At 56.0% G+C, this 27,835-nt stretch overlaps 2 protein-coding genes across 2 annotated transcripts; both read right to left on the bottom strand.

The window, feature by feature from the left end:
- Window positions 1-56: 56 nt before the first annotated feature.
- On the bottom strand, window positions 57-4,248 carry HTR6 (5-hydroxytryptamine receptor 6). Its single transcript, XM_054294472.1, has 3 exons — window positions 3,055-4,248; window positions 1,358-1,516; window positions 57-559 (listed from the first exon to the last, which is right to left on the bottom strand). Exons 1-3 carry the CDS (start codon window positions 3,778-3,780, stop codon window positions 173-175), a joined length of 1,272 nt encoding a protein of 423 aa, XP_054150447.1. The 5' UTR covers window positions 3,781-4,248; the 3' UTR covers window positions 57-172.
- A 4,351-nt stretch (window positions 4,249-8,599) lies between these two features.
- NBL1 (NBL1, DAN family BMP antagonist) lies at window positions 8,600-21,259 on the bottom strand. Its single transcript, XM_054294481.1, has 4 exons — window positions 21,182-21,259; window positions 11,114-11,308; window positions 10,834-10,945; window positions 8,600-9,603 (listed from the first exon to the last, which is right to left on the bottom strand). Exons 1-4 carry the CDS (start codon window positions 21,202-21,204, stop codon window positions 9,352-9,354), a joined length of 582 nt encoding a protein of 193 aa, XP_054150456.1. The 5' UTR covers window positions 21,205-21,259; the 3' UTR covers window positions 8,600-9,351.
- Between the last annotated feature and the right edge of the window lie 6,576 nt (window positions 21,260-27,835).

The following is a 27,835-nucleotide window of genomic DNA, read 5'->3' on the forward strand; positions in this document are numbered from 1 at the left end:
CCCGCTCAGGCCACGGGCTCCTTGTGATAGTGCCGTGGCCACCATCCCCTCCATGAGCTGCACCGTGTGCCGGAACAGGGATCTGGGGAGATGGCTTGTGGCAAATCAGCTCCCTCAGGGTTTGTGTTGGGCCCTGGGATCGCTCCTGTCGCACGGAGCCGCGTGTGCCCGCTCAGGCCACGGGGGTGCTGAGCTCCGTGCCCGGGGGCTCCGTGTCCCAGAGGCTGACGGAGCGGGCCCCGGGGCCCCGCGGCGCCGGGGGCAGCCTGGGCTCGCTGCCCGGAGCCCCGGAGTCCATGGAGTCGGTCTCCGCCTGCAGGGTGAGCACGTTCTTGAGGGAGGTGGCGGCGCGGGCCGCGCTGTTGGAGTTCCTCATGGACAGGGAGATGGCGCTGGGCCGCGGCTCCGCCGGGCGCCGGCAGCAGGGCAGGAATTTGCCCATGGCCCTCTTGAAGTCCCTCATGAAGAGCGGGTAGATGATGGGGTTCATGGTGCTGTTGCAGTAGCCCAGCCAGGTGAGCACATCGAAGAATCCGGCCGGGACACAGTCACAAACTGCCTGGGGGACACAGCAGGGATCAGCAGCCTCCCACCTCAGCCCCAGCCTGTAGCAGACTCCATGGAGCTGGCTAGGCCCCCATGGAGTGCTGAGATTTAACAGTAGGAACTGCTGAGACACCAAAATAAGCTCCTGTCTTCTGCCTCTTGAACCCTAGCTTATCTCTGTATCCCCACAGGCCACTTTTCCCCTAACCCCTACTATTAGGCAAGTTTGGATCCCCCTTTACCCTACAAAAAGGGGCTGTTTTAGCCTGTTCAGGAGAAGAGGAGCTGTCACTGGAACCCTTCACAGACACCCCAAAAAACCATCACTGTGGAACCACCAGGACCCTCCTCCTCCTCTCTCTCTCTGCTTCTACCCCCAGCCCTCTGGCACTTTTGACAAGCACGAGCTGAAATCCTAAGAGAGCTGATAACCACTAAAGAGCTGAAAATCACTTGGCTTGCCAAAGGTAGCCACGGCTTTGAGCAGCAGCGTGGGTATCCGGGCACTCTGTGTCCAGGAGGGACTGATTTATCCAGACAGGACTGCCTGGCTCAGGGTTAAGCCTAATCTGAGGACCTGCGGGTCTTTTTCACCAACCCAGAGGGGTTTCCCAGGCACACCAACATTCCCCTTTCAGAGGAAACCTTCAAATCCCTTTTGAAGGGCTTTTTCCTTGCTGTTGCTCCCTGGGGAATTGCATCCTTGGTCCCTGAAGTCCAGCAAGACCTTCTGGTGCCTCCAGTTGAACCCAGCTGGATTCCAAAGGGAAAACTTCTGGAAATCCGACATCAAGCCCCCACAGGCTCTTACCTGAGCTACGTTGGTGACGAAGAAGGGCAGCCAAGCCACGAAGAACATGCCCAGGAGGATGCCCAGGGTCAGGCTGGCCTTCAGAGCCTTCTTGCTGTGCTTGTTGGTGAACCTCCTGCTCTCACTGCCAGCCAGGGGCTGGCTTGGGGCGCGTGGGACCTGCAGTCAGAGACAGGCAGGGGTGGGCAGCTCTCCCTGGCACCAGCACTGCCCTCTGCTCAACAAAAGTGGCATTTGGTGCTCCAGATCCTGCAAAACCCCTGCCAGTAATTCCCTTCTCTGTTCAGGGCTTTGCAGACACCATGAGCTGGGCACACACCGCGAGCCCTGAAGCATAAATTAGGAAGGGGAAGCAACAGAAACCCTCAACACTGAGGGTATGATTTTATTTACTGTAAAATAGTGTGTTTGTCATTAGGCTACTCTTTAGAGAAAAACCCAGCTCAGTCCATGTGAGGATAAAGCCTGTCCTAAACAGGCAGCTCCAGCTGCTGATTACAGCAGCAAACTAATTATGGTTTTAAAAGGAGGACATGAAGCATTTCAGCCTCCAAACACCATAACCCAGCCCCCCGTCCCCTCCTGCAATCTAAAATTAAGTGATTATCTCAGCCCTCCCCTGGAATTAAATGATACCCTGTTGCAACTCAGCTTCCAGCCCAAAAAGAGAACAAAAATCTCTAAAATTAGATGAAGATAGAAAAGCTTAAAAGATTAATCTGAGGGTTCCTGGCTGACACCTTGTTCCTCAGCCAATTTGGGTCCTCAAGGAAGCTTTTTGGCCTCAGCTGAATGACAGGGGGATGGATGCTGCTCTTGCATGGCACAGCAAAGCCCTGAACATCCCCTGATTCTGTGAAGTCCAAAAACCTGGCATCCTGCGAGGAAATAAACACTTTATGATATTGTGTGTTTATTCTTTAATTCTCCTTTTCCTTTTGACCGTCTGGTGCAGCTTATCACGTGTGGGAGAGCTGGCCGGAGTCCTGGCTCTGCTCTTGGAGAGAATAAACTCAATCAAGGTATTTAAAGGCAATTAAGTTTGCCTTTTCCCTGTAGGATATGAGGTCAATAAAGCCTATTACAGGGAATTAAAGCTGTTAGATTTAGTGGCAATTACCTTCTCCTGGAGAAATACAAACAAGTGCAGCCACGTTTTTGTTATAAAACCCACACACTCCGGTTCCACCGGCGAGCACACGAGGAGGGCTTTGGCAGCTCCTGTTATAGAGCAGGTAACAAAAATAGAAGCTTCTGTTCAAAATAAGGTGCTCTTGGGAATCTGGCATTTGCTATTAGTTAAAATCCTTCTCCCCCGTATGTCTCACACCCACCACGGCCAAGATTTATGAGTGGAAAGTCAGATAAGATTAAACCCCTCGGGGATGACGCCAGCCAAGAGAGGGGGGAAACTGCGCTTATTTTGCACTGCTGAGCATTTTTGCCGGAATCTTATTTATTTCTCTGCTTCTGCTCACGCTCTTTCTGTGCTCATGAGCAGTCTCAGAGCTCTCCATTGCTGGGACAAGGCACGGGGCACCTCAGAGGATGTCAGGGAGGTGGATGTTGCCCAAAATCTCCCTCCCTGCAGGTGTCAAAGCTGGCTCCGGCCCCGAGGCCATCCAGGAGGCACAAACAGCCCAGGCACCCAAACTGTGGGATCTGCCAGAGGCATCACATCCCTGTGGGCTCCTTACCTGCGGCGTGGCCTCGTCAGCAGTGGCCACGTTGGAGGCCAGGGAGGCCACCTGCACGGCCTGCTTGCGCGCCGCCAGCAGGATGCGGCAGTAGGTGAAGGAGATGGCGGCGGAGGGCAGGAAGAAGGTGAGGCAGGAGGCCACCAGGGCGTAGGGCAGGCTGACCAGCAGCCGGCACTGCTCCTCGTCCCCCCGGCCCCCCGTGACGTTCAGGGGCTGCACCTGGAACTCCAGCTCGTGCCAGCCCATCTTGATGGGCAGGAAGGAGGCCAGCGCGGCCAAGGCCCAGGCGGCCAGGACGAGCGCCAGCGCCCGGCAGGACGTCATGCGCAGCTTGTAGCGCAGCGGGGACGTGATGAGCAGGTACCTGTCCAGGCTGATGAGGCACAGGTTGAGGATGGAGGCGCTGCAGCACATGACGTCGAAGGAGGCCCAGAGGGAGCAGAAGTCCCCCCGCAGCACCCAGCGGCCGTAGAGCTGGTTGAGCATGGCCGGGGGCATCACCACCAGCCCCACCATCAGGTCCGACATGAACAGGGACACCAGGAAGTAGTTGGAGGTGTTGCGGAGGGAGCGCTGGCTGACGATGAGGAGGATGAGGAGGAAGTTGCCCGCCGTGGTCAGCAGGATGATGAAGCAGAGGAAGGCGGCCACCCAGCTGCTGCCCACGAGCAGGGAGTGCTCTCCCAGCACGCTGGCATTGGGGGCCCCCAGGTCCCCCTCCATGAGGAGCCGGGGGCAGGGCTGGCTCTGGGCTGGGCACCTTCTCCAGCGTGGCCCGTGCTACGTGATCATCACCGGGGCTGGGGAAGGAGGATCATCTCTCTGCTCTGTGTCTGTCCTCCCTTCTCCTCTCCTCCTCTCCCTCTCTTCCCCCACTGTCTCTCCTCACTGGCACTCAGGGCAGGGTGACATTCCCAGGAGCCGATCAGCAGCACCAAGGTTCCCTCCCCATTACTCACAGCAGTTCCTGTAAATCCCCCTGCTCTGGGATGTCTCTGGATGCTGCTTCTGGATGCTGGGGACGAGCTGGAAGGCAGAGTTCCCAAGGTGCCAGGGATGGCAGGATGCTCTGGATACCCTGATGCTCTGGATGCACCGGACCAAGGAACAATACAGCACCGAGATGCTCTGGATGCTCTGCACTTCAGCTGCTGGGGATGCTCTGCATGCCAGGATATCCCAGGTGCCAGGGCTGCTGGGAAAGCAGCTGGGGATGCTCTGCACTCCAGGATGCTCCAGATGCTGGGGAAGCTCCGGCCCCCCGAGGCTCAGCTGCCGCCCCCCGGCTGGGCTGCGCGCCCTGCAGAGCTCTGTGCCCGGGGTCCCGGAGCTCCTCCGCTGCTGCAGCCGGAGCGTCGGGAGCGGCAGAGCAGCCTCGGGCGAGGAGGACCGGGATGCTCCCGGCCGAGCCCGCCCGGGAGGAGGAAGATGCGGGCTGTGGAAGGGATCTCTGCCGCGGCACAGCAGCGTCCAGCCCACAGGGAGCGGTGGCAGTGGGTGTGTGCAGGTGCCAGCCCGACTTTCACCTGCTGCTCTGGATGCGCACAAAGGATGCAGAAATGCCGATCGAGGAGGTGGGGCTGGGGGGGAGAGGAGGAGATGGAATGGAAGCGCTAATGAAAACAGGGATCTGGGCTAAACTCCACAAAGTGGCAGCCAGAGAGTTCCCGTTTCTGCCTTAAAGAGACAGCCCCGTGCTCTGTCATCCCTGCTGGAGGCACCTGGGCCAGCAGGTCAGTGGCCAAACCCGGCTGGCGGCTCCACCCTCCACATTGGGAGAGAAAAAGCAAAATTTTGCAAAGTCAAATTCCAAAGCAGCAAACAGCTGCCCACAACAGCCCCCAGGTAGCAGCCCCAGGACTCACTGGCAGATATTGCAGCAATCTGCAGCCAGGGATGGAGGAGCAGAGACAAGGCAGAGCCTGGCCCCTCTGCCCCAGGGTTATTTGGACTGATTTGGGGCAGCCCAGCTCCCTGCCTGAGGGGCAGTCCTGGATGGTCCCACAGCCACAACGGAGAGGAGCCAGCCCAGAAAACCCTTCTGAGTCTCTGTGTGCTGCTGGGGATTCTGTGCTGCCACCTCCACGCTCAGGGCAAACACCTCAGGGTGCTGGGCAGGGACTGCTTAGGGTTCTTTACTTACCCAGCTGCCCAAAGGTGGGATTTTCCCAACCAAAGGCTGTGATTTCTGCTGGGGCAGACCAGGGCTGAGGGCAGTGGCTCCAGCACAGGCCAGAGCTGAGGGTGTGCTCCTGGCACCCACCCTGTGCTCCCAGGGCCAGCCCTGCCCTCCCCAATGCCCACTGGAGCTTTCCTTGGCTCGCCTCCCTGGGCAGTGGTGCTGCAGATGTGTGGGTGAGAGCCAGCTGTGCACACCACACCCCCAGCCACCACCCCGGGACAGAAATCAGCCTCTTTACCACGTCCTGCTTTTCCAGTCACCTTTCCAACACATTTGTTGTGCTTTTCCCAGTGCCTGAACGGGCATTCCAGGCCTGGAAACCACCTGTGAGCAAGGCAGGGGAGGTGGAAGGCAGGGACCCAGACAAACACACACACAGATTTATCCCCCCAGATCTCTGGGTCAGGCTGCCCCTGGCAAACAGCTGCTGCCACTTGTGCCAGGAGAGGCTCTGCTGCCCAGGACCCTCCCCTGGATGCTCCCTGGTCACATCAGTGTCACAGTGTGCTGGCAGCAGCCCCAGGGCAGCACCACGTGCGAGGCTCTGTTTGCAGCAGGAGGTTTCCTTAGAAAAGCCTTTGCCCCAGGAAAGCCTCACCTCCCCTCTGTGCTGGGAACAGAGAGAAACCCCACCCTGAGCCCACCCTGAGCAGCCTCCCCAGGCAGGGTGAGGGAAGGCAGCACTCAGATTTATCCCAGCTGGATGCACAGGGAGGAGGTGATGTCCCAGTGCAGGGCCAGCCTTCCTTCCCAGCCCTGCTGCTCACCAGGAACATCCCAGATTGTCGCAGAGCTTTTGCTTCTGAGGGGGAGATTGGATCAGAATCATTGAATCCTGGCATAGTTTGGGTGTGGAGGGGCCTTAAAGATCATTCCACTCCCACCCCTGCCATGGCAGGGACACCTCCCACTGTGCCAGGGTGCTCTGAGCCTCACCCAGCCTGGCCTTGGGCACTGCCAGGGATCCAGGGCAGCCACAGCTGCTCTGAGCAGCCTCTTCCCAACACCCACAGCACATCCTGCATGCATGGGAGGCTTTGTACACCTGGTTTGGATGTGTTTGCTGGGGCAGCAAATCTGAACTGATCAAAACAAAATGTGTTTAAAAAAACCTGCCTTAAAATGAAGACCAAATCCTGCCATTGTCCCTGCAAAAGCTTCTCTGTGCTGGCAGCTCTCCTGGCCTGTCTGTGCTGCATCTCTGGACACATCTGCAGAGATCATGGACTCCACCAGCTCTGCTCTCCAGCACCACTAGCAGGGAAAGCAAAATCAGGTTGTCAACAACCACCCAAGTGTCAACATGGCAAAAAAAAAAAAACAGGTGAGACAGGGAGAGTCAAACTGGGAGCTGAAAGTCTTCAGTGAGTCTGCAGCAGTCCAGGGCTGAGCACAGAAACCTCCAACCCTGCAATGCCCTCTCGAGATGTCCTTCAGGCTGTAACTGGGATGGCTCCCTGGGTTTGAATCTGGGCAGAGCCTGGCTAACTACCTCAGTTTATGGTTTCATCTGCACAGCAGCCCTCACTGCCTGTCCCTGCTGGAGCTCAGCTCGTGTGGAATGGAGGTGGAGATGTCCTGCTCCAAACACCTTGAACTGCAGCTCCTGGAGTTCACAGGAACAGCCCCCTGCTGAATCCAGCTTGTTTCCACTGTACACCAGCAAAGGGGCCCCATGATGGTGCTCAGTGACCACCACAGGCTTCTCCACCTTTGCCTGGCTCTCAGGTAAAGCTCCCTTCCCTGGGAAGACACTTCACAGCCTAAAAACATCACAATAACACCCAGACCAGCTCTAGCCCTGCCAGGCCCTCCCTGGTCAGCCCAGCCCCTCTGCTGTGGCAATTCCTGCCTAACACAAAGCCTCTCCCACTTCCCAAAGCACAGACCCGCCCTCCCAACCTCTGCAGAGCCCCCAGAGCCTCAAAGAGGGGGACAATAAGAGCTGAGCTCAGTGAGGGGCAGTGAGAGCTGAGCTCAGTGAGGGGCAGTGAGAGCTGAGCTCAATAAAGGGGACAGTGAGAGCTGAGCTCAATAAAGGGGCAATAAGAGCTGAGCTCAATAAAGGGGCAATAAGAGCTGAGCTCAGGGAGGGACACTCAGAGCTCTCTGCTGACCCAGCACAGCCTCTGGCCCCTCCAGGAGCTGCTGGACCTTCCCCAGGGCCAGGCTGAGAGCAAGGAGCATCACTGATCATTGTTCAGGGCACATCCATTCCCCTGATCATTGCTCAGGGCACATCCACGCTGGCACCAGTGGGACCAGAGGTTTGCAAGGGCACAGGGAATGCCCGATCCAAACCCCCTTGGGAAGAGCCCGCTGGCTGCAGCCACGGTGCCCCTCCGTGCCCCGAAGGGATGTCCGGTCCTGTCCTGTCCTGTCCGTCCGAGCCGGCCTCCCGGAGCATCCCGTGAGCACGGGGATGCCGGGGACACGGCGGAGCGAGGCTGGCACCTACCGGCTGTCACCCTGCAGCACAGCAGCCCCGGAGGCTCCCGTGTGTCACAGACATCTGTTAGGAAAAATCCTTTCCTTAGGATTTTTCCTCCTGAGAAGCTGGGAGGCCTCAGGAACAAAATGTAAACAATGGTTATCTGCTGCTGTGGAATGCAACAGGTGCATCTGGGATTGATGTCATAGAGTTGTTTCTAATTAATGGCCAGTCACAGTCAGCTGGCTCAGATGCTCTGTCCGAGACAGAAACTTTTGTTATCATTCTTTCTTTTTCTATTCTTAGCTAGCCTTCTGATGAAATCCTTTCTTCTATTCTTTTAGTATAGTTTTAATATAGTATATATCATAAAATAATAAATCAAGCCTTCTAAAACATGGAGTCAGATCCTCATCTCTTCCCTCATGCTCGGACCCCTGTGAACAGCGTCACACTCATGCACAGGCGGCACCCACAGCCCCCCGGGCAGCTCCCCCAGCACATGCAGCCCAAACCCTCAATATTTGGGCTCGCATTTCCTCCCAGCAGCTCTCTGCTCCTTTTCCCAGCTGGAACGTGGCTCAAAGCTGTGGGAACCACGGCTGTCCCTGCCCCACAGCCTCCTGCCGGTCCTGGCATCAGCGCCACCAAAAACCAGACAGACGGCACAGCGCTGAGCAGTGGAAGTCAGAACTAATTTATTTAAGAAAAAAAAAAAACCCAAAACTTGTCAAAAGGAGGGGGAGGCATTCGATTACAAGCTCTGGAAGCTCTTGTCAGGACAATGCCAAGGAATCAGCTTTACACAGCAGAGAGAGGGGCAGCAGAGGCCGTGCCCACCCTGACCCCCAGCCCTGCCCAAGCACTCCCTGCACAGGGACGTTCCAGCCCTCAGCCCCTTCTCCCTGCACCACCATGGAAGTGCAGCAGGGAGAGGGGGGACAGGGCTGGAACCTCCCCCAGACCCCCCTCAGCTCTTGGCCTTCCCCTGAAGCCCCAGATTTGAAGTCCCAGTGCTCACAATCCAAGTCCCTCACTCCCAAGTCAGGGAGCAACGTGGTGGCCCTGGGGACAGCAAGGTAAGGGTTGTCACTACCACGGCTCCCATGCCCCCAGAGGCACCTCCTGGGGCAAAACCCTCCCCAGGAGCCACCTGATACAAAGGGTTGGGCTCGGACCAAGATCCCGTGGGTGCCAGGAGCGTGCCCACACTGAGCCCTTGTGGGCAGGCAGGGGGAGAGGAGGCAGGAGGGTGCTGCTGGTCCCACCACCCCAGAGATGTGGGTCCCTCCTGGGGCTGTGGAGAGGCTGCTTCCCTTCCTCCTCCACGCTGGGCATGAGGAGAACCCAGCAGGACTCAGAGGGATCCCCCCAGGGCCAGGAGCCTGTGGAGAGCCCCAGCCCCTGCTCTCAGCCAGAGCCCCTCGTGCCACTCCTCTCAATATATTATCATCATCATCATCATCATCATCATCATCATCATCATCATTATTATTATTATGTGCATCTGGGAAGGCCGAGCCCTCGTGTCTCAGCCTGCAGCTCCAGCCTCAGCCCTGCCTGTGCCCCCGGGGTCGGGGGTGACGCGAGGGCAGCGATTTGACAGGAAAGACTCCAGCACCCCCCTCCCTCCCCAAAGCCCGGCCCAGCCCTCAGAGCCCTGCCAGGACAGTCCACAGGGTCACTCCTCGCCCTCCTCCTCGTGGTGGTGGTGGCTGGAGGGCGGCTCCTCCAGCTCCTGCTGGTGGTGGGGGTAGTGGTGGGGCGCGGGCCCCTCGTGGGCCATGTTCTCCCCGGCGTTCAGGTACACGTTGAACAGGGCTCCCTCGTGGCTGGGCTCCTTCCCACAGGCCTGGCAGCTGCAGTGCAGGATCTTCTCCACCAGCTTGTCCACCCTGGGGATCTCCTCGTTGCCTGGGCAGTCCAGAGTCACCTGGGCAGCAGGACAAGGACACAGCGGGTCAGTGCTTGTTGGCCGCTCACCCCTACAAGCAGCGGCAACTGTGGCACCAAACGGCAGCTGCTTGACAAGTGCTCAGGCTCCCCTGGTGGCAGGTGTGACCTGCCCCAGACCCTGCAGATTTGGGGTGGTTTTAGGGCACATGTGATGGGTTTCTATCCATGGAAACAAACCCCTGATCAGTCTGCAGGGTGAGAGTTCTCTGGGAATGTCTCGTTCCAGACACTCATGGAAAAATCATGGAATTATCAAGAGACCTTCAAGCTTATCGAGTCAAACCCTCAACCCAGCACCAGGACAGTCACCTCTGAAACATGGAATCACTGAATCATTAAGATTGGAAAGGACCTCCAAAACCATCAAAACCAACCTATGACCCATTCCCACCTTGTCAGCCAGCCCAGAGCACTGACTGCCCTGTCCAGCCATTCCTTGGGAACCACCAAGGCACAGGGACTCCACCACCTCCTTGGGGGACCTTTTTCCAAAGCCTGACCACCCTTTCAGTGACATTTTTTTTCTTATATCTAATCTGAATCTCCCTTAGTGCAACCTGAGGCCATTTCCTCTCCTCCTTTTACCTGAGACAGGGCAGGAGAGACCAATCCCCACCTCACTCCCACCCTTCAGCACAGCTCCAGCAGGACTCAGCTCCCAGGCACCGCTGGCACTGGAGTGTCCATGAGACAGCAAAGGCCACCCACAAGAGGTGATGCCAAGCAGCCCAATTTGGGCTAAACCCTCTCATCAAATGTGAGCTGGAAGGGAGGCAGAGGGCAGAGCCAGTTCCCTGGGCTCTGGGCTGCTCTGGGACCTGGGTTTATGGCTCTGCCAGGATCAGAGGTGACACGGAACTGTGAGGTCTAAGGATGAACTTCTGGACATCAAACACAGCCAGATCTCCCAGGGGGGTGCAGGTGGACAAAGGGAGCAGTGGAGACAGCAGGAATGTGGATAAGCACAGGGATAAATAATGCAGAGACTGACAGGATATGGTTCTGCAAATAGAGGGATAATGGATCATTCAGCAGAGCTTCCAGCAGCTCCTTCCACCCAGGCATCTCAGGACATGGTACAGCCACCTGAGAGATGCCCTGGGAGGAACCTCTGAGTGGGAAAAGCCCAGAGAAGGAGGAGGAGTGGCCCTGAGGGGGTGTCAGAGCAGAGCTGGGCCCCATGGAGCAGAGCAGGATGGATACTCACGATTTCCCACATGGACTGGGCTGGCATGCAGGAGTCGCAGTGGACCAGGGACTCTGTGGACTGGGGGAAGGTGTTGGGGACGCTGTAGCTGAAGCACTGTCCCAGACAGGCCCTGCAAAGACAGCAGGATGAGGCTCAGGGAGGTGCTGCCCTTCCCAGGCAAGGCAGAGGTGTGACCTTCCCTGGCACAGAGCAGGACCCCGTGCCTGGTGCCAGCCACGGCCCAGAGGCACTGCAGAGCCAGCAGTGCCCCTAGGCCTGCCTGAGGGCAGCTCTGTACCTGTTCTGGATGGATTTGGACTCGCAGCCGCTGTGCCCCACGATCTGGGTGATGTTCTTGGCCTCACACCAGGCGCTCTTGTCGGGGAAGAGGGCGAGCTTGTTTATGGGCGGTGGGGCAGCCAGGAGCAGCGCTGGGAACAGGGCCCCCACCAGGAACCATAACATCATGGCCAGCTCTGCCAGAATCCTACACCTGCACACGGAGAGCACAGCGTTAGCAGCAAACAAAACTGACCAGGCAGCCCATTTCCCCTACCCCAGGGAGTTCCTGGGTGTTAAAAGCACAGGTGGTGGTTTTGATCAAACCACTGGTTTGATCTTGCAGCATGCAAACTGGGTTTCTCTCTGCACAGCATTAATGCTATTTCCTAATGCTATGTCCTCAGCACTGCGAGTTTCATTGCAAAACTGTTGTAATTAGATCACACTGCTGTATGTATAACCACTATGTATAACCAATTTCTCACTTCTGCTAATCAACCTATTCACTTTCTTTTGCTTCCCTGCCTTAATGATGCCAAGGGCCCTGCTCTTTTGTCAGCCTGCCTGGGGGTTTAAGCAGAAGGCTTAATTAATGTCTTCAGCTGTGATCTGGAAAATGCACTGTCTCACAGACAGTTTGGATAGGTCCCTATGATCCCCCTCCACAGCTCCCAGAGCTCTGCCCAGAGTGGGATGTGCTGCTCTGCCCCTTTCCTCTTCCAAAGGAGCTCTGGGCCAGGCAGGAACCTGCCTTGCCTCTCCCAGGCTTTTCCTCATTTCCCACCCAAAGCTGGACTGGGAGAACTTTGCAAACCAAAAGTGTCACCGCCACGAGTCGAGCCGGGCTGGGGAAGTCCCACAGCACAAAAATGTTTTTATTTGAGGAAGGAACGAGCTTTCCCCCTTCCTTTCCTCGCAGCTGGGAAGCCTTGGGGGTCCCCTCTCCTCCTGGGAGCGCGCAGCAGGTGTCGCTGCAAGGCAGCAGCAGAGACACGGGGAAACCTCAGCCCAGGGCTGGGAACCGCGGGGAGGAACAATACAGCGTTTATTTACACAGAGCACTCAAATTCTGCTCAGGGTTATTCCGAGGACGGGACAAGGGGCGGCCTTGTCACAAGGACACGAAGGTGGTGGGCTTGGAGGTCGCTGCTCACCCCCAGAGAAATCCCCCCGAGGTTTCCTTGCTCTGCTCTCCTGAATTAACAGTCCCAAGTCGCTGGGGAAAGGCAGATGGAAAAGCAGCACAGAAACAGGGAGATTTTTTCCCTGTGTGGGGTTTGAATGGAGTCATGGTGAAAGGCATTTATACTTCCTAAAATATTTGTTAGAACCATGTTATTTGTTATTTCCTTCTATTTATTTATCCAGACGATGATGCACAGCCCACACTGGAAAGACTGCTGTTGATTCCCATGGCTCCTGGGCCCAGCCCTCTAACACTTGCTGGGAGGAGAGGAAAAATGCCGCGTTCCTCTGGAGCCCTCATCCACACCCCCAGGGCTGCAGCACCATCAGATTCATCTAAATGATTGAGACACCTCCTGAGCACTCAGGGATTTTAAGGTCGTTATGGGATTTTGCCCTGTTATCCCTCCACTGGATCTGAATCAAGAGACAGACCAGAAAGATTCCTCCCTGCCTTCCATCCCATGGCACACAGAAAAGAGCATCCTCACTCATGGGATCTCTGGAGGAATCTTGTGGGGTCTCTGCTAAATTTCCTCATTTTCTGGTGATATAAGAACCACAGTAATATAATGCAGCAGCACCTGCAGAGCCCTGGCTTTGTAATCCTCCCAGCAGCTGTGGGATGTGGATCCCATGGCTCCCTGGTGGGAATGCCTGCACAAAGGAGACCCTGCAGGTGCTGGCTGGAGATAAGCAGAGGGTTTTAACTCCTGAGCTTGCACCGCCACTAATGAGAGTTGTGGGGTTAAATACATCTGTCCCGAAGAGAACTCTTGTGCCTGAGGTTTCTTTCCCATTTCAGCGGGGGAATTCTGCAATTTCTGAAGGATGAACATGGCTAAGCTGCACACACAGACTCACACACACTTGGTTTGCTTTCTGAAACAAGCATCACTCATTCCTCAAATGCCAGCAGCTCTGTGCTGAGGAATCCTGCTCCCAAAGGCAAGTCCGAGATCAGAGATGGGATGTGACCCAGAGAGCAATCTCAACCCCCCGGGGAACAACCCAAATTCCTCTGGAGCCAGCACACAAGTTCACTTCCACATGCCTGATTAGAGAGCAATTTCCTTCTTTCCTGAGAAAGGTGGGGTTTTTCCAGGTTTCTGTGCATCTCTAGCCAGCTGCAAAGAGGCAAAATTCCTGTCAGTGCTGGGGTCCTGTTTCCTGGGGTCTGTGCTCCATGGAGGTGTTTCTGCTGCTCAGAACAGACCCACAGGCACGAGGGATCCTCTCCCAGCATCCTGTGAAGATGAGCGAGGCTGTGCTCTGCTCCAGCACAGGACCTGGCCTGGATTCAGGAAAGCACTTAAACATGTGCTGAGCTTCTCCTTTCCTGAGCAGGGTGTGTTTGTAACCAGGGCCCCACGGCCGCTGTCCCTGCGCAAGGGGTGGGGAGGAGCTGGGGAATTCCCAGCAGGGGAAGGGGGCACCCCTTTGGAGCTGGAGCAGTTCCAGAGTCCCCCATTGCTCAGGGCACCCAGCACTGCCGTCCCCCGCTGCCCTGCAGCCCTGAGCACACCACATCCCCTGCACATGGTGTTTTCCTTCTCCCAGGAACGCCCTGGAACCCGCAGGGCTACTTTTCTAGTAAGTAACGAGGGTTATGCCAGTGCCTAGGAAAACATCTGATGCAGCTGAGTTTGGGAGGGAGCCGGGGCTGGGAGCAGCGTGTCCATAGCTCAAAGCAGTCATGCGGACAGAGCTGCCACCAGCACCATTCATCTGACAGCGGCCACGGAGACAAAAGCACCGTGTTCCTTCTCCCCCCCGCCTGGGAAGGGAAGGCAAAAAGGAAGACGAGGCACCCGAGCAGGTTTGCAAATTCCCGATTAAATAAAGGCATTGAGCACATTCCTCCGTGACAAGCTAAATTACACGTTGCAGCCCAAAGGAACAAGTGTGTTCCCCGGCTGACCCGGCGGGAGCAGCCACTTCCCGGCACACAGGGGCTTCTTTCTCTCCCCCGAACCCAGGCACATTTTTTCCCCCGCTAGTCAAAGCTCTTCAAGCAGAAAGTTCAGCTCAGTTCCGGCAGAGCCACCGGCCCGTGAGGGGCTCCCCCCGCTCCCTCTGCAGGGAGCCCAGGGCAGCTTCCCCTCCATCCCTCCGGCAGCATTTGGGAAAGAAATGACTCAGCCCTGAACCTGGCACATCCCAGCTCCCGGCACAAACAACCGCTCAGCGCAGCACAGCTGCAGCCCCGCGCTCCGGAGCCTTTTCCAGCCGTGCCCGAGGAGCTGAGGGGCGGCTGGGGCCGGGGCTCCACCCCAGCACCCCCGAACTGGTTCCACCCCAGCACCCCCAAACTGGTTCCACCCCAGTTCCACCTGCAGCTTCCCGGCGTGGAGATCTCCTGGTGCCACCTCAGATGTTCTGTGTCAGCTAGAGGAGCTCCTTCCTCCCATCCCAGCAATTCCAGCACTCTCAGGAGTCCCCCCAGCAGGACAACACCAGCGCCTGGGAGCAGCTGGGAAAATCTCCATCGTTCCATGGGCTGGAGGACAATCCCTGGAATTACCTCGGAGGCCACGTTCCCACCATCCAGCCCACAGCTGTTCCCAGACATTTGGAAACCAAACACTTCTGGAGGAAAATAAAACAGATCTAATCAGTTTTACCCTCTTTTTCCAGTGGGAAGTTTACACCATAACACAAGACAGGCTTGCAGGTGGACATGGGGAATGTTTCAGGAGTTGTTTAATGTGTTTATAGGTATTTTTCTTATCCAGGATCTTGCAATTCTGCCAAACACAGAGAACCACAAACGCAGGTAGGTTGTGCTCAGGGCCACACACGAGGCACCGCAGGCTCTGAGAGACAAGAACCCCCAAAGCTTTCCAAACACCACTGGGGCTCCCAGGCTGTGAGCACAGCACAGACACGGGGTCCATTCCATGCTGTGCCTCAGGGATCCCAGCCCTTACACACGGTTGGGCTCCTGGTCTGGGTCAGAGCTGGGATCCCCTCCCCTGGACACAGGGCTGTCCTTCCTTTCCAGCTCCCCACGCAGCTGTGCCCTCACTGGGCCGAGGAGGGACCCCAGGCTGGTGTGGGACAGGAGCCACAGGAGCCCTCTGTGTGCCTCTGGTGATTTGTGCTGCTTGACAAGAGCTGCCTCACAGAGCAGAGCAGGGCCCAAAGGTGCTCTGTGCCTCAGTTTCCCTGGCTGCAAGAGGAGCAGGGGAGCTGGTGGATGCACAGGGAGGTGTCTGAGACCCAACTCCCCTGGAGAGAAGAGGCTGCCCGGGCAGCAGGGAGGGCTGGGCTGGTGCCAGAGCCCTCAGCCCACACCCCTGGGTGCACAGGGCAGGTGGGGACAGCCAGGTGGGCACAGCCAGGTGTGGGGGAGTCACCCCGGGACACGGCGCCGCAGGCAGGGCAGGGAGCTCTGCAGGGACTCTCTGGGATCTCACTGCAGGGAATGCTCAAAGGAAAATTATTATGGAGGCACCTAAAAGGATGCAAAGCCAAAGTAAAGCGTCTGCTTGGTGGCAGCTGGAAAGAAACATCCCAGGAAGATCCAGGGCACGGCTCTCCTCAGGGGCAGGATTAGGTCTGTAACTGCTGAACACCACTGGGGACTGGCTCTTAGGAAACTCAACTCAAATAATATTTGCTTACATGGAACAAAACAACTTATAAGCCAGCAGTATTAAGAGGAAAAGCTTAAATCTCAACTGCTAAAAATGGAGAAGTCACAATGTATTGAAAAACATCTATCAAAACAACAGATGTTATTTAATACCTATTATTAAATACTTGCCCCTTTTTGAAATTTGCATTTAGCTAAAACTTTACAGTTTTGGGGACCCTTACTGTAGTGACTGTAACAGCCCCAAAATAATCTAATTGAGGTATGATATGAGCAGGAGAGAGGGAAGAGAACTCTGCACTGAGAATGTCTGGAGGGAATTCTTCGGGACAGCAGGACACAAGAGTGCTTAACTGAGCACAGAAATCTCTCCAAGCTCAGAGCCCCAGTCTTGCTTCGCTGAGCTGCAAAATCTGGGGAGAAATTACAAAAAAATAAACAGGGAACCACCACAGGAAGACATTTGATATTTAACAACCACAAGAATCCATCCTAAGAACTTTTTGATAGTGGAGAAAAAGCTGTGTTGTTTCTCACTGTGGACCTGGCTGTGTCTGCTCCTTTCAGAAGCAGATGTTAGAGCTTCCCTTTCTGTAACATATTAATTTCCACTCAAGCATGGTTGGGCAAGTTGCAGAAATAAAGAAAAGCAGTGCAGCATTTTTAAAGCCTTCTGCCCTCCCCACATTGGCCAGAATGTGAAAAGATGTTGGTACATTGGGAGTTTTAATCTGGCTTCTCATCCATGCACTGAGCTCTTGGGAAACTCATTTTTTGCAGCTGGGAAAAAAAAATCCAAGATGCTTTACCTACAAAAGTCATTGGAAAGCTACCTCTGGACTTGGGCTTAGGATGGGGTCCTGAAGGAGCTCTGCTGGAAAAGGGACCCACTAACAGCCTGTAGAAGAGGCAAGAGTCATATAAACAGTTTCTGGCCATTTATTTCAATTGCTCCATTTCTTCAGCATTGAGAACAATCACAGCCAGGAAAATGCATCAACCTAAAGCTCAGGGACGCCTCCTGGCCCCACACCAGTACTGCCCCTCTTCCTGAGGCATGGGGGGCTCTGCAGCCCCCAAGAGCAGCTGGAGGAGTGGGATGGGAACAAGGATCAGCTGTGTGGGGAGCTGGAAAAGGAGCCCGGGACCAGATCAGCTTTGTGGGGAACTGGAAAACAAGTCCAAGACCAGATCAGCTGTGTGGGGAGCTGGAAAAGGAGCCCGGGACCAGATCAGCCGTGTGGGGAGCTGGAAAAGGAGCCCAGGACCGGCCTCCAGCGGCTCCGGGAGCAGCGGGCTGGGCAGCCCCAGCTGGCCGGGCAGGGGGTCCGGGCTCTGCCCAAGCCCTGCACGGGCCAGGACCGGTCTGGAGCCGTGCCTGGAGCGTTCCCAGCCGGGTCGGGCCCGGTGCAGCTGATCCAGCCCAGCCGGGAGCAGCGTTCCAGCCCCGGGCTCGCTCGCATGCCCGGGCCTGAGCGGGGCCCGGCCGCCTCCTGCTCTCCCCGGGGCTGGGGCTCCCTCAGAGCCGGGGCTGGTGCTCCCTCAGAGCCGGGACTGGGACTCCCCCAGAGCCGGGACTGGGGCTCCCCACAGAGCCGGGGCTGGTGCTCCCACATAGCCGAGGCTGGTGCTCCCACATAGCCGAGGCTGGTGCTCCCCACAGAGCCGGGGCTGGTGCTCCCACATAGCCGAGGCTGGTGCTCCCACAGAGCCAGGGCTGGTGCTCCCCCAGAGCCGGGGCTGGTGTTCCCCACAGAGCCGGGGCTGGTGTTCCCCACAGAGCCGGGGCTGGGGCTCCTCACAGAGCCGGGGCTGGGGCTCCCCCAGAGCCGGGACTGGGGCTCCCCCAGAGCCGGGGCTGGTGCTCCCACAGAGCCAGGGCTGGTGCTCCCACATAGCCGGGACTGGGGCTCCCCCAGAGCCGGGACTGGGGCTCCCCACAGAGCCAGGGCTGGGGCTCCCTCAGAGCCGGGGCTGGTGCCCCACAGAGCCGGGACTGGTGCTCCCACAGAGCCGGGCCGAGCCCCGGAGCCAGCCCGGGGATGAGGGCAGCCCGACGGGCACCAGGGTGTCCAACAGCTCCTTTGGATATCCCATGGGTAACACGGATTGTGCTGCTCTCTCCAATGCTGTCCCTGACCCCTGCGAGTTCCCCACCCAGGGTGGACAGGAGGATCTCTTCCTCCTCAGCACATCCCCCCATTCACCCAAGCACGCCCCAGAGCACCGGGCTCGGTCACTCGGGTCCCGCAGGCACAGCCTGGCCCGTCCCAGCTCCCAGGAGGGCAGGAAAGCCCCGGAGCCTCGGGAGCCGCTGGATTTACCCGGTGGATCTGCGGGCAGGCACCGGGCACTGCCCCAGGCAGGGAGAGCTTCTCCCAGCAGGGCCCGTTCTGCTTTCGCTTGGAGTGAGGTAAACTGGGACAGGCTCCTCCAAATGACTCCACTGGTGCAAATGAGATCAGAATCTGGCACCGCTCGTCTTACTCAAAACAAGCCTAACTGGAACCAGATAAAACCAGTTCCAGTGCAGAGTGGCCACCAGGATGATGATTTTTTTAATTCCTGCAAGCAGCGAGGGGAGCTGTCTCGGATGCCAACCACGCTGGCTTTCCCTGGCTCGGTCATTCATTACCAAACTTGCATAAAATCCCAGCGCAGCGGGGTTGCGCCTGCAGGATCAGGTTCCCAGCTGCTGGAGCAAGAAGGGGAAGGAGCAAAGGAGAAAAGAGCTTGTGGATGGAGCTGTGGATCTTTCAGGATCCTCCCTGCTGTCTCCCTCTCTCTTCATACCCGTTCAGGCCATATCTTGGTCACAGCAGCAGAAATTCACTGACCTGATGTGGTTTTGCCCTCTTTTAGTCTCTGCTTTACACCACAGGAGCCTCCTCAGTTCTGATGGCACAAACCCAATGTCTGTGTTATTTACCCATGGCACTGGCCAAAGCAGAAAAACACATGGAAGTGCAAGGCCAGAGGGGTTTGGAGGTAATGCAACAGCCCATGGCCCAGCTGGTATTTTCAGTCGCTACCAGGGCTGACCTCACACTTGACATTTAGACCATTTCTCCAAAAACTGCAGGATTGGGCCCACAAAGAAATCCCACTGTGACCCCAAGAGCACTCCCTTCCCCCCTCTGGACAGGTTGCCTGAGCTCTGTGTCAGAGAAGAAGGAGGCTTAAACCACATCTAAGAGTGACCCTGGCCCGGGCTCCATCCTGACGCCATTTCCAAGGCTCAGCTCTGCAGGGCTGCGATCCTGGAACAGGGAAGCAGCCCAGCCCAGCCCAGCTCCACAACTGCTATGATGGGTGCTGGGCTGTTCCCTTCCCACCCTCGGTGCTAATTTATGTCCAGGAAAGCCCTGGCCCCCACGGCCCTCCCTCCCTAAAACAGCGCTGCACAAGAAACAAAGGTCTGGAGAGCAGCGAGCACAGCCCTGCCAGGGCTAACAGAGGACAGACCACCCCTGGCTCTCACTGCACAACTCCCCCAGAAGGACAATTTTATCAGCTGTTCGGGTTTTTAAGAGTCTGGTTTGAGCGGGTGTGAAGTTTCTTTGCCCTCAGCCGTGCTGGACCCCTGTTACTGAGCTCCTTGCTTTGTCCCAGGGGCTCCCTGAGCCCGTGCAACCACGGAGGAGGGTGGATTTTTCCAGCGGACTTCAAAACAAAAAGAGCAGGAGCAAGGCCCAAGGACGGAGCAAGAACCTGGCTCTGCCCGCCCCGTGGTCGGATATGGGCTCTGGCAGAGGAGCTGCTAAAGCTTTAATGGGAACAGCACGGAGTTTGGGCAGGAATAACTGCCCAGGAGTTTCCTCTGCTCCTCGGGCAGCTTTCCCATGGCTGCACCAGCCTGATCCGCCCTCGGCAATGCCAACGCACGCCGCAAGCAAAGTCACTCCAACACGGGCAGCTCTTCAAGGCTCCCTGAAAAGCACTTTGGCTCAGGGCTTGATCCTGCACCTCCAGAGCACCCAAAATTCCCAACAGCTCCACTGTTTTCCCTGCTCCGGAAAGACGAGCGGGCACTCGGGAGGACTTTGCTCGTTTGCCCTTTTTGTGAGACCGCAAACTCCCCGAGCTGGAATCCAGCGCTGGGAGGTCACGCCAAGAGCCCGGATTCTTCTCAGGGCTGTTTGCAAACACTTGGGATTTTTATACTGAAGGCAAATTCCATTTCCCATCCTGCGGTTTGCAAATTTGAGGCGAGCAGCCTTTTACGAGATGGGAGCCTGCCTTCAAAAGGCAGAAGCGCCCAGTGGATGCAGCTGATTTTTGGCTGGCTGGACACTGCAAAGAAAGCACCGAGTTCTTCGGCTAAAAACACAAGGGAAAATCTGGGTCTCTCCATCGCTAGGATCTTTCCCACTTGTTTCAGCAGGGTTCAAATTTTTCCCAAAAAAACCTACATGGAAAAGCTACCGTGACCTAAATCTACCAACACTTCACACAGGCTGAATTTTTAATTTGATGGGGCTAATCCTATATGTAAAAGTTAGATTGTGGAGTGGAGCAGAACTTGCTGGTTGCTTATAAGAGAAATGTTAGTAGGAAATAAGGGATTGTCCAGATCAACTGTAATGCAGCCCGAAAGCAAGCTAAAGCATGTTCTGTTTCCAAAACACCTACCAGAGAAAAAGAGAAATCCCCACTGATCTTAAAATGCAGACACTGCTGCATGGAACAAATAAAAACTGCTGCAAAAACTGAGACAAATTAAAATGCTACGCTGGGGTTCAAAAAACAGGTAGGGATATATCGGGTATAAGCTTTACAGTAAGTGCCTAAAGTATTTCCATGAAACAAGGATGTAAATTAATCCCCGGGATGAACTTTTCAAGGAACAAAAGTTTACTGCCTTGCCATCGGGAAAACTTCTTCCTTTTATGATCGTTGAACTACCCTGCGTCCGCTGTGGTGTGGTTAATCGATAGTGAGCGTTCCCGTTCTTCCCTCGGCACTTTTGTTTCAAACCCGACAGGGATGGGAAGGAGGGAAGGACTCTGTACCACAGATGTGCGACCGACACAGCGCGGCTCCCCGGCTCCCAGGCTTTTATTCTACTCGAGCCGAAGCGGCGGTGGAAATAGTTTAACGATTGCAGAGCAGATCCCCCCCAAGTCCGCCTCATCTGCAACCCATTTCTGCCCGTGGCAACATCCTCATCCTCCCGGCCATCCATCACCGGCGGGGGGGAGAAGAGAGGCGAGAGGAAAAGAGACGGAAAATCTGGTGCGGGGGAAAAAGCGGCAGGTCCGGGGCGGGGGCGGGGGGCACACAAAGCCAAGGGCTACTCACCAGCCAGGGAACGGCGGGCGCATCCCATGGGGTCCGGGGCCCGGCGGTGCCCGGCGGCTGCCGCATCCCCGGCGCGGCGGGGCGGCCACGGAGGAGGCGCGGGGCGGGCGGGAGCGGCCGCCTCCCTCCCCCCGGTGCCGGGCTCCGGGCGGTGCCGCCGGCCCCGCCGCTCGCGATTGCACAATCGGGCTGCGAAGGGAGAGGAAAGGAGGGGAAAGGAGGGAGGGACGGCCGGCGGGAGGAGGGAGCGGCGGCGGCGGCGGCGGCGGCGCCCGCCCGCCCCGCCGGGCTCCGGGCGCAGCGAGAGCCCCGCGGAGAGCAGAGCCGGGACCCCAGGAACACGGGCACGGAGCTCACCCACCCGCCTGGGCCGTGGAACCCCGGCAAGGGCTGGAGCTAACGGGGAGAGCCCGCTGGAAACGCCCGGGCACGAAACGAGGGGGCTCTCTCGGCCAGGAGAGCCCAGGGGAATGTCCCAGCACTTGCTCCTGCGGTGGCATAAACAGTCTGGACCGGGCTCACTGAACGCCACCAACTCTTATTGAAACATAATTCGTGATAGAGAATCCGTGGGGCAGAGTCCCAGCTGCAGAAAAGACTTTGGGAAAGTTCTCCAGCACTAGAGATGACGGGTTTCTCTTTTACTTTTCCTTTTTTTCCCCCTTCCTCTTTCTCCTCTTTTTTCTCTTTCTTTTTTCTTTCCCTCTTTCCTCTCCCATTACAAAACAGCCAAACCCCAGTGAAGCCCCATTCACGGCTCTTTCGGATAGGATAATTGCTGGAGACCAAGGGCTCTGTTTCTGTTAAGGCACAATTAATCTGAAGAGGCCCCCACATTAAACACTACCCAAATCAAAGATACCTGCCAGGCTTGGCTGGGTTTTGCTGGCTGCTGTTGGTGCGAGGATTTGCATAGAGATCAGAGAAGCAGGAAGGGGAGATGGCAAGAAGCAGCAGCTGTGCTGGGAGAAGTGCTGGCAGTGCCCTGGCAGCAGCTGTGGGGAGAGGCTTTGGGCCTGGCTGTTTGCTGGAGGAGGCTGCAGGCTGCCGTGAAGGAATGGTTTCCTGCTGCCCAGTTCCTTCCAGCTCCAGGATAACAGGATTTGTGAACAGGGTGGCAAAAAGCTGTTTCCAACATCACTTTCATATCCTGCTAAATGCAACCTACCCAGCCCTGAACTGTACTGCACTGCTCAGCTGCAAAAGGGCCAACAAGAGGAACAGCCTCTAGCCATGAGCACACACCCCAAGAGGAGCCAAAATCTGTTTTCCCAGCATTTTCACCCACTGCTGAACCCAGGCCTTTGACCAATGCTCTGCCTGCTCCCCATGGCCAGCCTGACCAGCAGTAAACTCCTGCTTTATTCTGAATAATATGAGTGAAAGAAGAGACATCTGAGACTTTGAAGCAAGTTCTTACAAGGAAAAATAAGACGTAGATGCAGCCAGCAGCTGCACAGCAACAGAGCATGGGCATTGTGGTGAAATTCAGCCGAGTGTTTGGGGTCCACGGTTCAGTGTTTGGGATTCATGGTTCAGTTTTTGGGGTCCATGGCTCAGTGTTTGGGGTCCGTGGTTCAGTGTTTGGGGTTCATGGTTCAGTGTTTGGGATTCATGGTTCAGTTTTTGGGGTCCATGGCTCAGTGTTTGGGGTCTGTGGTTCCATGTTTGGCCTCCATGGCTCAGTGTTTGGGGTCTGTGGTTCAGTGTTTGGGGTCCATGGTTCAGTGTTTGGGCTCCATGGTTCAGTGTTTGGGATTCATGGTTCAGTGTTTGGGGTCTGTGGTTCAGTGTTTGGGGTCCATGGTTCAGTGTTTGGGCTCCATGGCTCACTGTTCGGGGTCCATGGTTCAGTGTTTGGGGTCCATGGTTCAGTGTTCGGGGTCCATGGCTCAGTGTTTGGGGTCCCTGGTTCAGTGTTTGGGGTCCATGGTTCAGTGTTCGGGGTCCATGGCTCAGTGTTTGGGGTCCATGGCTCAGTGTTTGGGGTCCATGGCTCAGTGTTTGGGGTCCATGGTTCCATGTTTGGGGTCTGTGGTTCAGTGTTTGGGGTCCATGGTTCAGTGTTTGGGGTCCATGGCTCAGTGTTTGGGCTCCATGGTTCAGTGTTTGGGGTCCATGGTTCAGTGTTTGGGGTCCATGGCTCAGTGTTTGGGGTCCATGGTTCAGTGTTCGGGGTCCATGGCTCAGTGTTTGGGGTCTGTGGTTCAGTGTTTGGGCTCCATGGTTCAGTGTTTGGGGTCCATGGCTCAGTGTTTGGATGGGATTTGTGGGATCCTCAGCACTGGGGTGTGATTGCTCTGCAAGGAGCTGTGAGCCAGCATGCAGTTCATTCACTGCTTCCTACTATTCATCCCTGTTCCAGTTCTGTAAACAGCATGAAAGGGAAGCAGCAATCAGTGGATCTGGGGGTGGGGAGGCAGGAGGAGCAGGGTTCAGCTCTTCTGGTGTCAGGAGGAACAAGCAGAGGTGCTGCAGGACAGAGCGGCTTGGCTGGGGGATGAAAGAAGCTGCTGAAAGGCTGTCAAAGCCCTGGGCCAAGACTTTTTCCCTTCTCCTTGGCAATGTGATATCACAGCCAGAACCAGGAGTGATGACCTGGTGCCTGCAGATGTCGTTTGGACAGACTGAGGCGCAGAGCAGAGGCAGTGGCTCTGCAGGGAGGGCAGGAGCCGAGCTCAGCAGCCAGTCCCTCTTCCCCAGCCAGGGCTCTGCCCTCAGCAGCAACTTTGGGCTCCTGCTCCACACACCACCCAGTGTTTTACCTGCTCCCACTCCCCTCAGGCTGGGAGGGTTTGCTGCCTGCCCCTGAACAGCCAAAGCACAGTGATGTTCTCCCACAGTGACACAGCTCCTCTCTCTCCCTCACAAACAGCCCATTCCATGCTGCTTTTTCCCCAGGTATTGTACAGGATATTTTGTGCCCCACATCCACACCCCCCATGCTTTCCCCTCAGCCCTCTCCCTGTTGCTGGATCACCAAGGACACAGCAGAAAGCCTGGATGTCCCTCCTCACCCTCTGCTGCTGCTCTGGGCTGCTGACAAACGCCCACAGCGCCAGGGGCTCCCCACTTGTCAGGACAGGACCTGGCACTGTGGGCGTGAGAATGAAAAGGGTGGATGTGTAAGTCAAAAATAAAACCATTTCTTTTATTTGTGTCAGTGCAGAGCCCAGAGCTCCCACATGGGGGGAAGGTGGGTGGGAAATGAGGGGGGAGTGAGTGTGTGTGCCCATGAAGGGCTGCAGGGTGGGGACAATGGCCCTGCACTTATCCCACAGCTGGGCCTGAGTTCCAGCTCCTCCCCACTGGTGATTTGCTCACTATCCCTGAGATGAACCACACAGGGTCCAAGGAAGGGCTCTGAGGGGATAAAGCCCCTTGCATGACCCATGAGGGGCTTGGGAGCCATGGAGCACCCTGCCCACATCAGAGCAGCCCCTTTCACCTCTGCATCTGATCTGCAAATGGGTGCAGAATTGCACTACTGCTCCCTGAAATAATGAGAACTCTTTATCAGCTCCCTTCTGAGGGAGGCTGGATCAAAGCTGGTCAAGGCCAGGCTGGACAGGGCTTGGAGCCTGATTCAGTGTGAGTGGCATCCCTGCCCTTGGCAGGGGCTGGAACAAGATGATCTTTAAGGTCTGTGCCAACCCAAGCCATTCTGGGATTCCATTCCATGATTCTCTCACCACACCATCACCTGCTGGGGTTAAACTCCAGCGTTTTGGTTCCTAAATAAACAAGAACACATCTCCAAGATACCAGGACCCCAAACTACTGTGTAGGGGCATACACCCCCTGGGTGAGTGGAGCAGCACTCCTGCCAGAAGAGAGACACAAAGATTTAACAACTAAAAAAGCTGAGGGGCGATTTCCCATCTCCACCTCAGGTAGGAGGAGGGAGGGACAGTGGTGACAGGGAGGGTGTGAGTGCCACATCCTCTCAGTGCTGCAAGCACAAACCCTCCCATCTGTGCAGCCCCAGCACCCAGGGCAGAGGTGAGCCTGACCTTACAATGACAGCTCTTGCTTCCTGAGGTTCCCCCAAAGCCTGTGGGTACAACAGCCCCCACTGTAAAAATAGGTTAGAAACTGTTGTAAAATAGTTGATAGATTGTTAAGCATGTACTGTTAGTTTGGTTGTTATATTGTAAAAGGGGTTAAAATGGTAGTTATAGGAAATCCAGTACTCAAGGTACCATTGCACACCTCAGTAAAGTGCACCACGAGCCAGCCTGGACAGAACTGTCATGGCCAACCAAGCACCTTAAACCTTCATGCAAATGAAGGATCCCTACAGAAACCAATCCAAAGGGACAAAAAACAGGATAAAAAGGGTCATCTGACCCAGGGAAACTGTGCTGCTCCACCTGGAACATCGGGCCCATCACTGCTGAGCAGCCCCAGTCCCGGCGCTGCTCCATCCTCCATGGGAATGCTCCTGCCCAGGCCAGGCCCCCTTGCTTTGGGCTTTTCTTTTATTAGAATAAATGCTGAAATCACTTCAGTACCAGGAGCCTGCTCTCCTTTTTATCACCCACTGCTTCTTCAGACCCCCAGAGCACTCCCTGAGCTTCACAGCATGCAGGGAGGGAAGAAGAGGCTGGAGGGGAGGTTCAGCCTGCAGGAATTGTGGGGAGTAATGGAGGGAAGATTCAGCCATGGCAGGAATTGTGGAGCCTTGGAGGGAAGGTTCAGCCATGGCAGGAGTTGTGGAGCCACTCAGGGAAGGTTCAGCCAGGGCAGGAATTGCGCAGCAATGGAAGGAAGGTTCAGCCTGCAGGAATTGTGGAGCCATGGAGGGAAGGCTCAGCCAGGACAGGAATGGGGAGCCATTCAGGGAAGGTTCAGCCATGGCAGGAATTGTGGAGCCATTCAGGGAAGGTTCAGCCATGGCAGGAGTTGTGGAGCCATTCAGGGAAGGTTCAGCCATGGCAGGAGTTGTGGAGCAGTGGAGGGAAGGTTCAGCCTGCAGGAATTGTGGTGCCATTCAGGGAAGGCTCAGCCAGGACAGGAATGTGGAGCAGCCTCCATGAGGTTGAGGAGCCCAGACTGGAGCTCTGTGCTGGTTCCCCCGTGCAGCAGAGGAAAGGCAGCAGCCCTGAGGGAATCTGGCTGGATTGGGCAGCAGGGTCAGACCTGGGGGCAGACCTGGCTGCCAGGGGCTGCTCAGGAGTGAAGGAAAGGGTTTCTCACCGGGCCCATTAGCAAACATCTGGGCTCGGCAGTGCCCTGGAATGCGGCTGGGCAGCGGGGTGCTCCTCTCCTGCCCGGGCCGGGAATGCAGCTCCTGCAGCTGCGACTCCAGCCAGCTGCTTCCTCTAATCCCCTCAGCCCTGCCTTGCCCTGCCTTCCCCTCTGCAGAGAGTCCCGTTCCCTCCCCTGGTCACTGCCATTCATGGTTTCTCTCTAGTGCTGTGCCAATGCATTTTGGGGCCCTGGGGCAGCAGTAAAAACCTTCCCCTCCCATCCAGAGCAGGTCCAAGTGTGTTCAGTCACTCCATTTCCCACCTTGCCCAAGCATTCCCTGCTCAGGCACCCTCCATCCCTCCCTCCTTTGCTTCCCCAGCAGCTCAGGCCGTGCAGAATCCTCCTCTCATTCACTTCATGTCTGCAGGGGCAGTTCTGAGCTGTTGGGCTTCATTTGCAGGTGCCCTCATCCCTACGAGTTCAAACAGCTTTTTTTTCCTTTCTACTTCAAAAACAACCAGTTTCCTCCACCTCCATTACAACCAGTTAAATCCCCTCTGATAACCATCTTATTCTCTGCTGCACAACTTCCCCCTGCTGCAATCACTCAGAACCTCTTATTAAATTAATTATTTTTCTTGCAGCACTGCCTGCAGGCCCCAGCCAAGCTCAGGCCTCGTCACAATAGGTGCTGTGTGTGTTCAGAGACACTTCTGGCACCAAAGCTCCTCCAGACTGTCAACCAGCAGGACAAACTTAGAACATCCACATGTGTGCAGGGAACATTTTGCACATTACTGAAAGGAAACCAGTGCCCGCCTGAAACGGGGTGACTCACAGAGCAATATTGCACTGCTCCTGCATGGGAACAGCCTCGTGCACAAACTCCCTGGCCTTGAAGAAAAGCATCCAAAATCAGAGACCTTAAAGTGCCAGTTTTTCAAAATCCTGCTACAGCAAGCGTCAGTGTTGTTTAGAATTAGGATGACTAAGAAAAAAGAATATATCTGCATTTGTTAGCAGATTAAAGCCCTCAGCTCACAATCCCCCCACCTTCCAAAATACAAATGCAAATACTATTCTTAAAGTGTGATTTTCATAATTTAAAGGGTCTGGTTCATAACATCAGAGATGTGTGACCCTGAGAAATCTGCTTATTGCATCCCTCTTCTCCTGCCCTGGAGCAGGATTGGGATTTTTGGTACTATAACTGCAGCTGATGAGGAATAAAATGAAAGTGGCCATGAGTTCTCAGCTTATCCCAGCTTTCCTGAGCAGGCTGAGACATCTGTGTCAGACCAACTTTGCATGATTCAGGTTTTAATTGTGGCAGCAGTGGCTGCTGCAGTGCACGACAAGAGTTAAATGAAATAATCGTGGGCTCATCCGGTGCTCGGAGGAGTCACAGTGACCTTGCCTCTATCTGCCAGCCTACCTCTATTTATACCTAATATGGATATA

Source organism: Melozone crissalis, unplaced genomic scaffold (genome assembly GCF_028551555.1).
Source record: "Melozone crissalis strain CALT ecotype California unplaced genomic scaffold, PUWL_Pcris_2 ptg000251l_1, whole genome shotgun sequence".
NCBI lineage: Eukaryota > Metazoa > Chordata > Aves > Passeriformes > Passerellidae > Melozone > Melozone crissalis.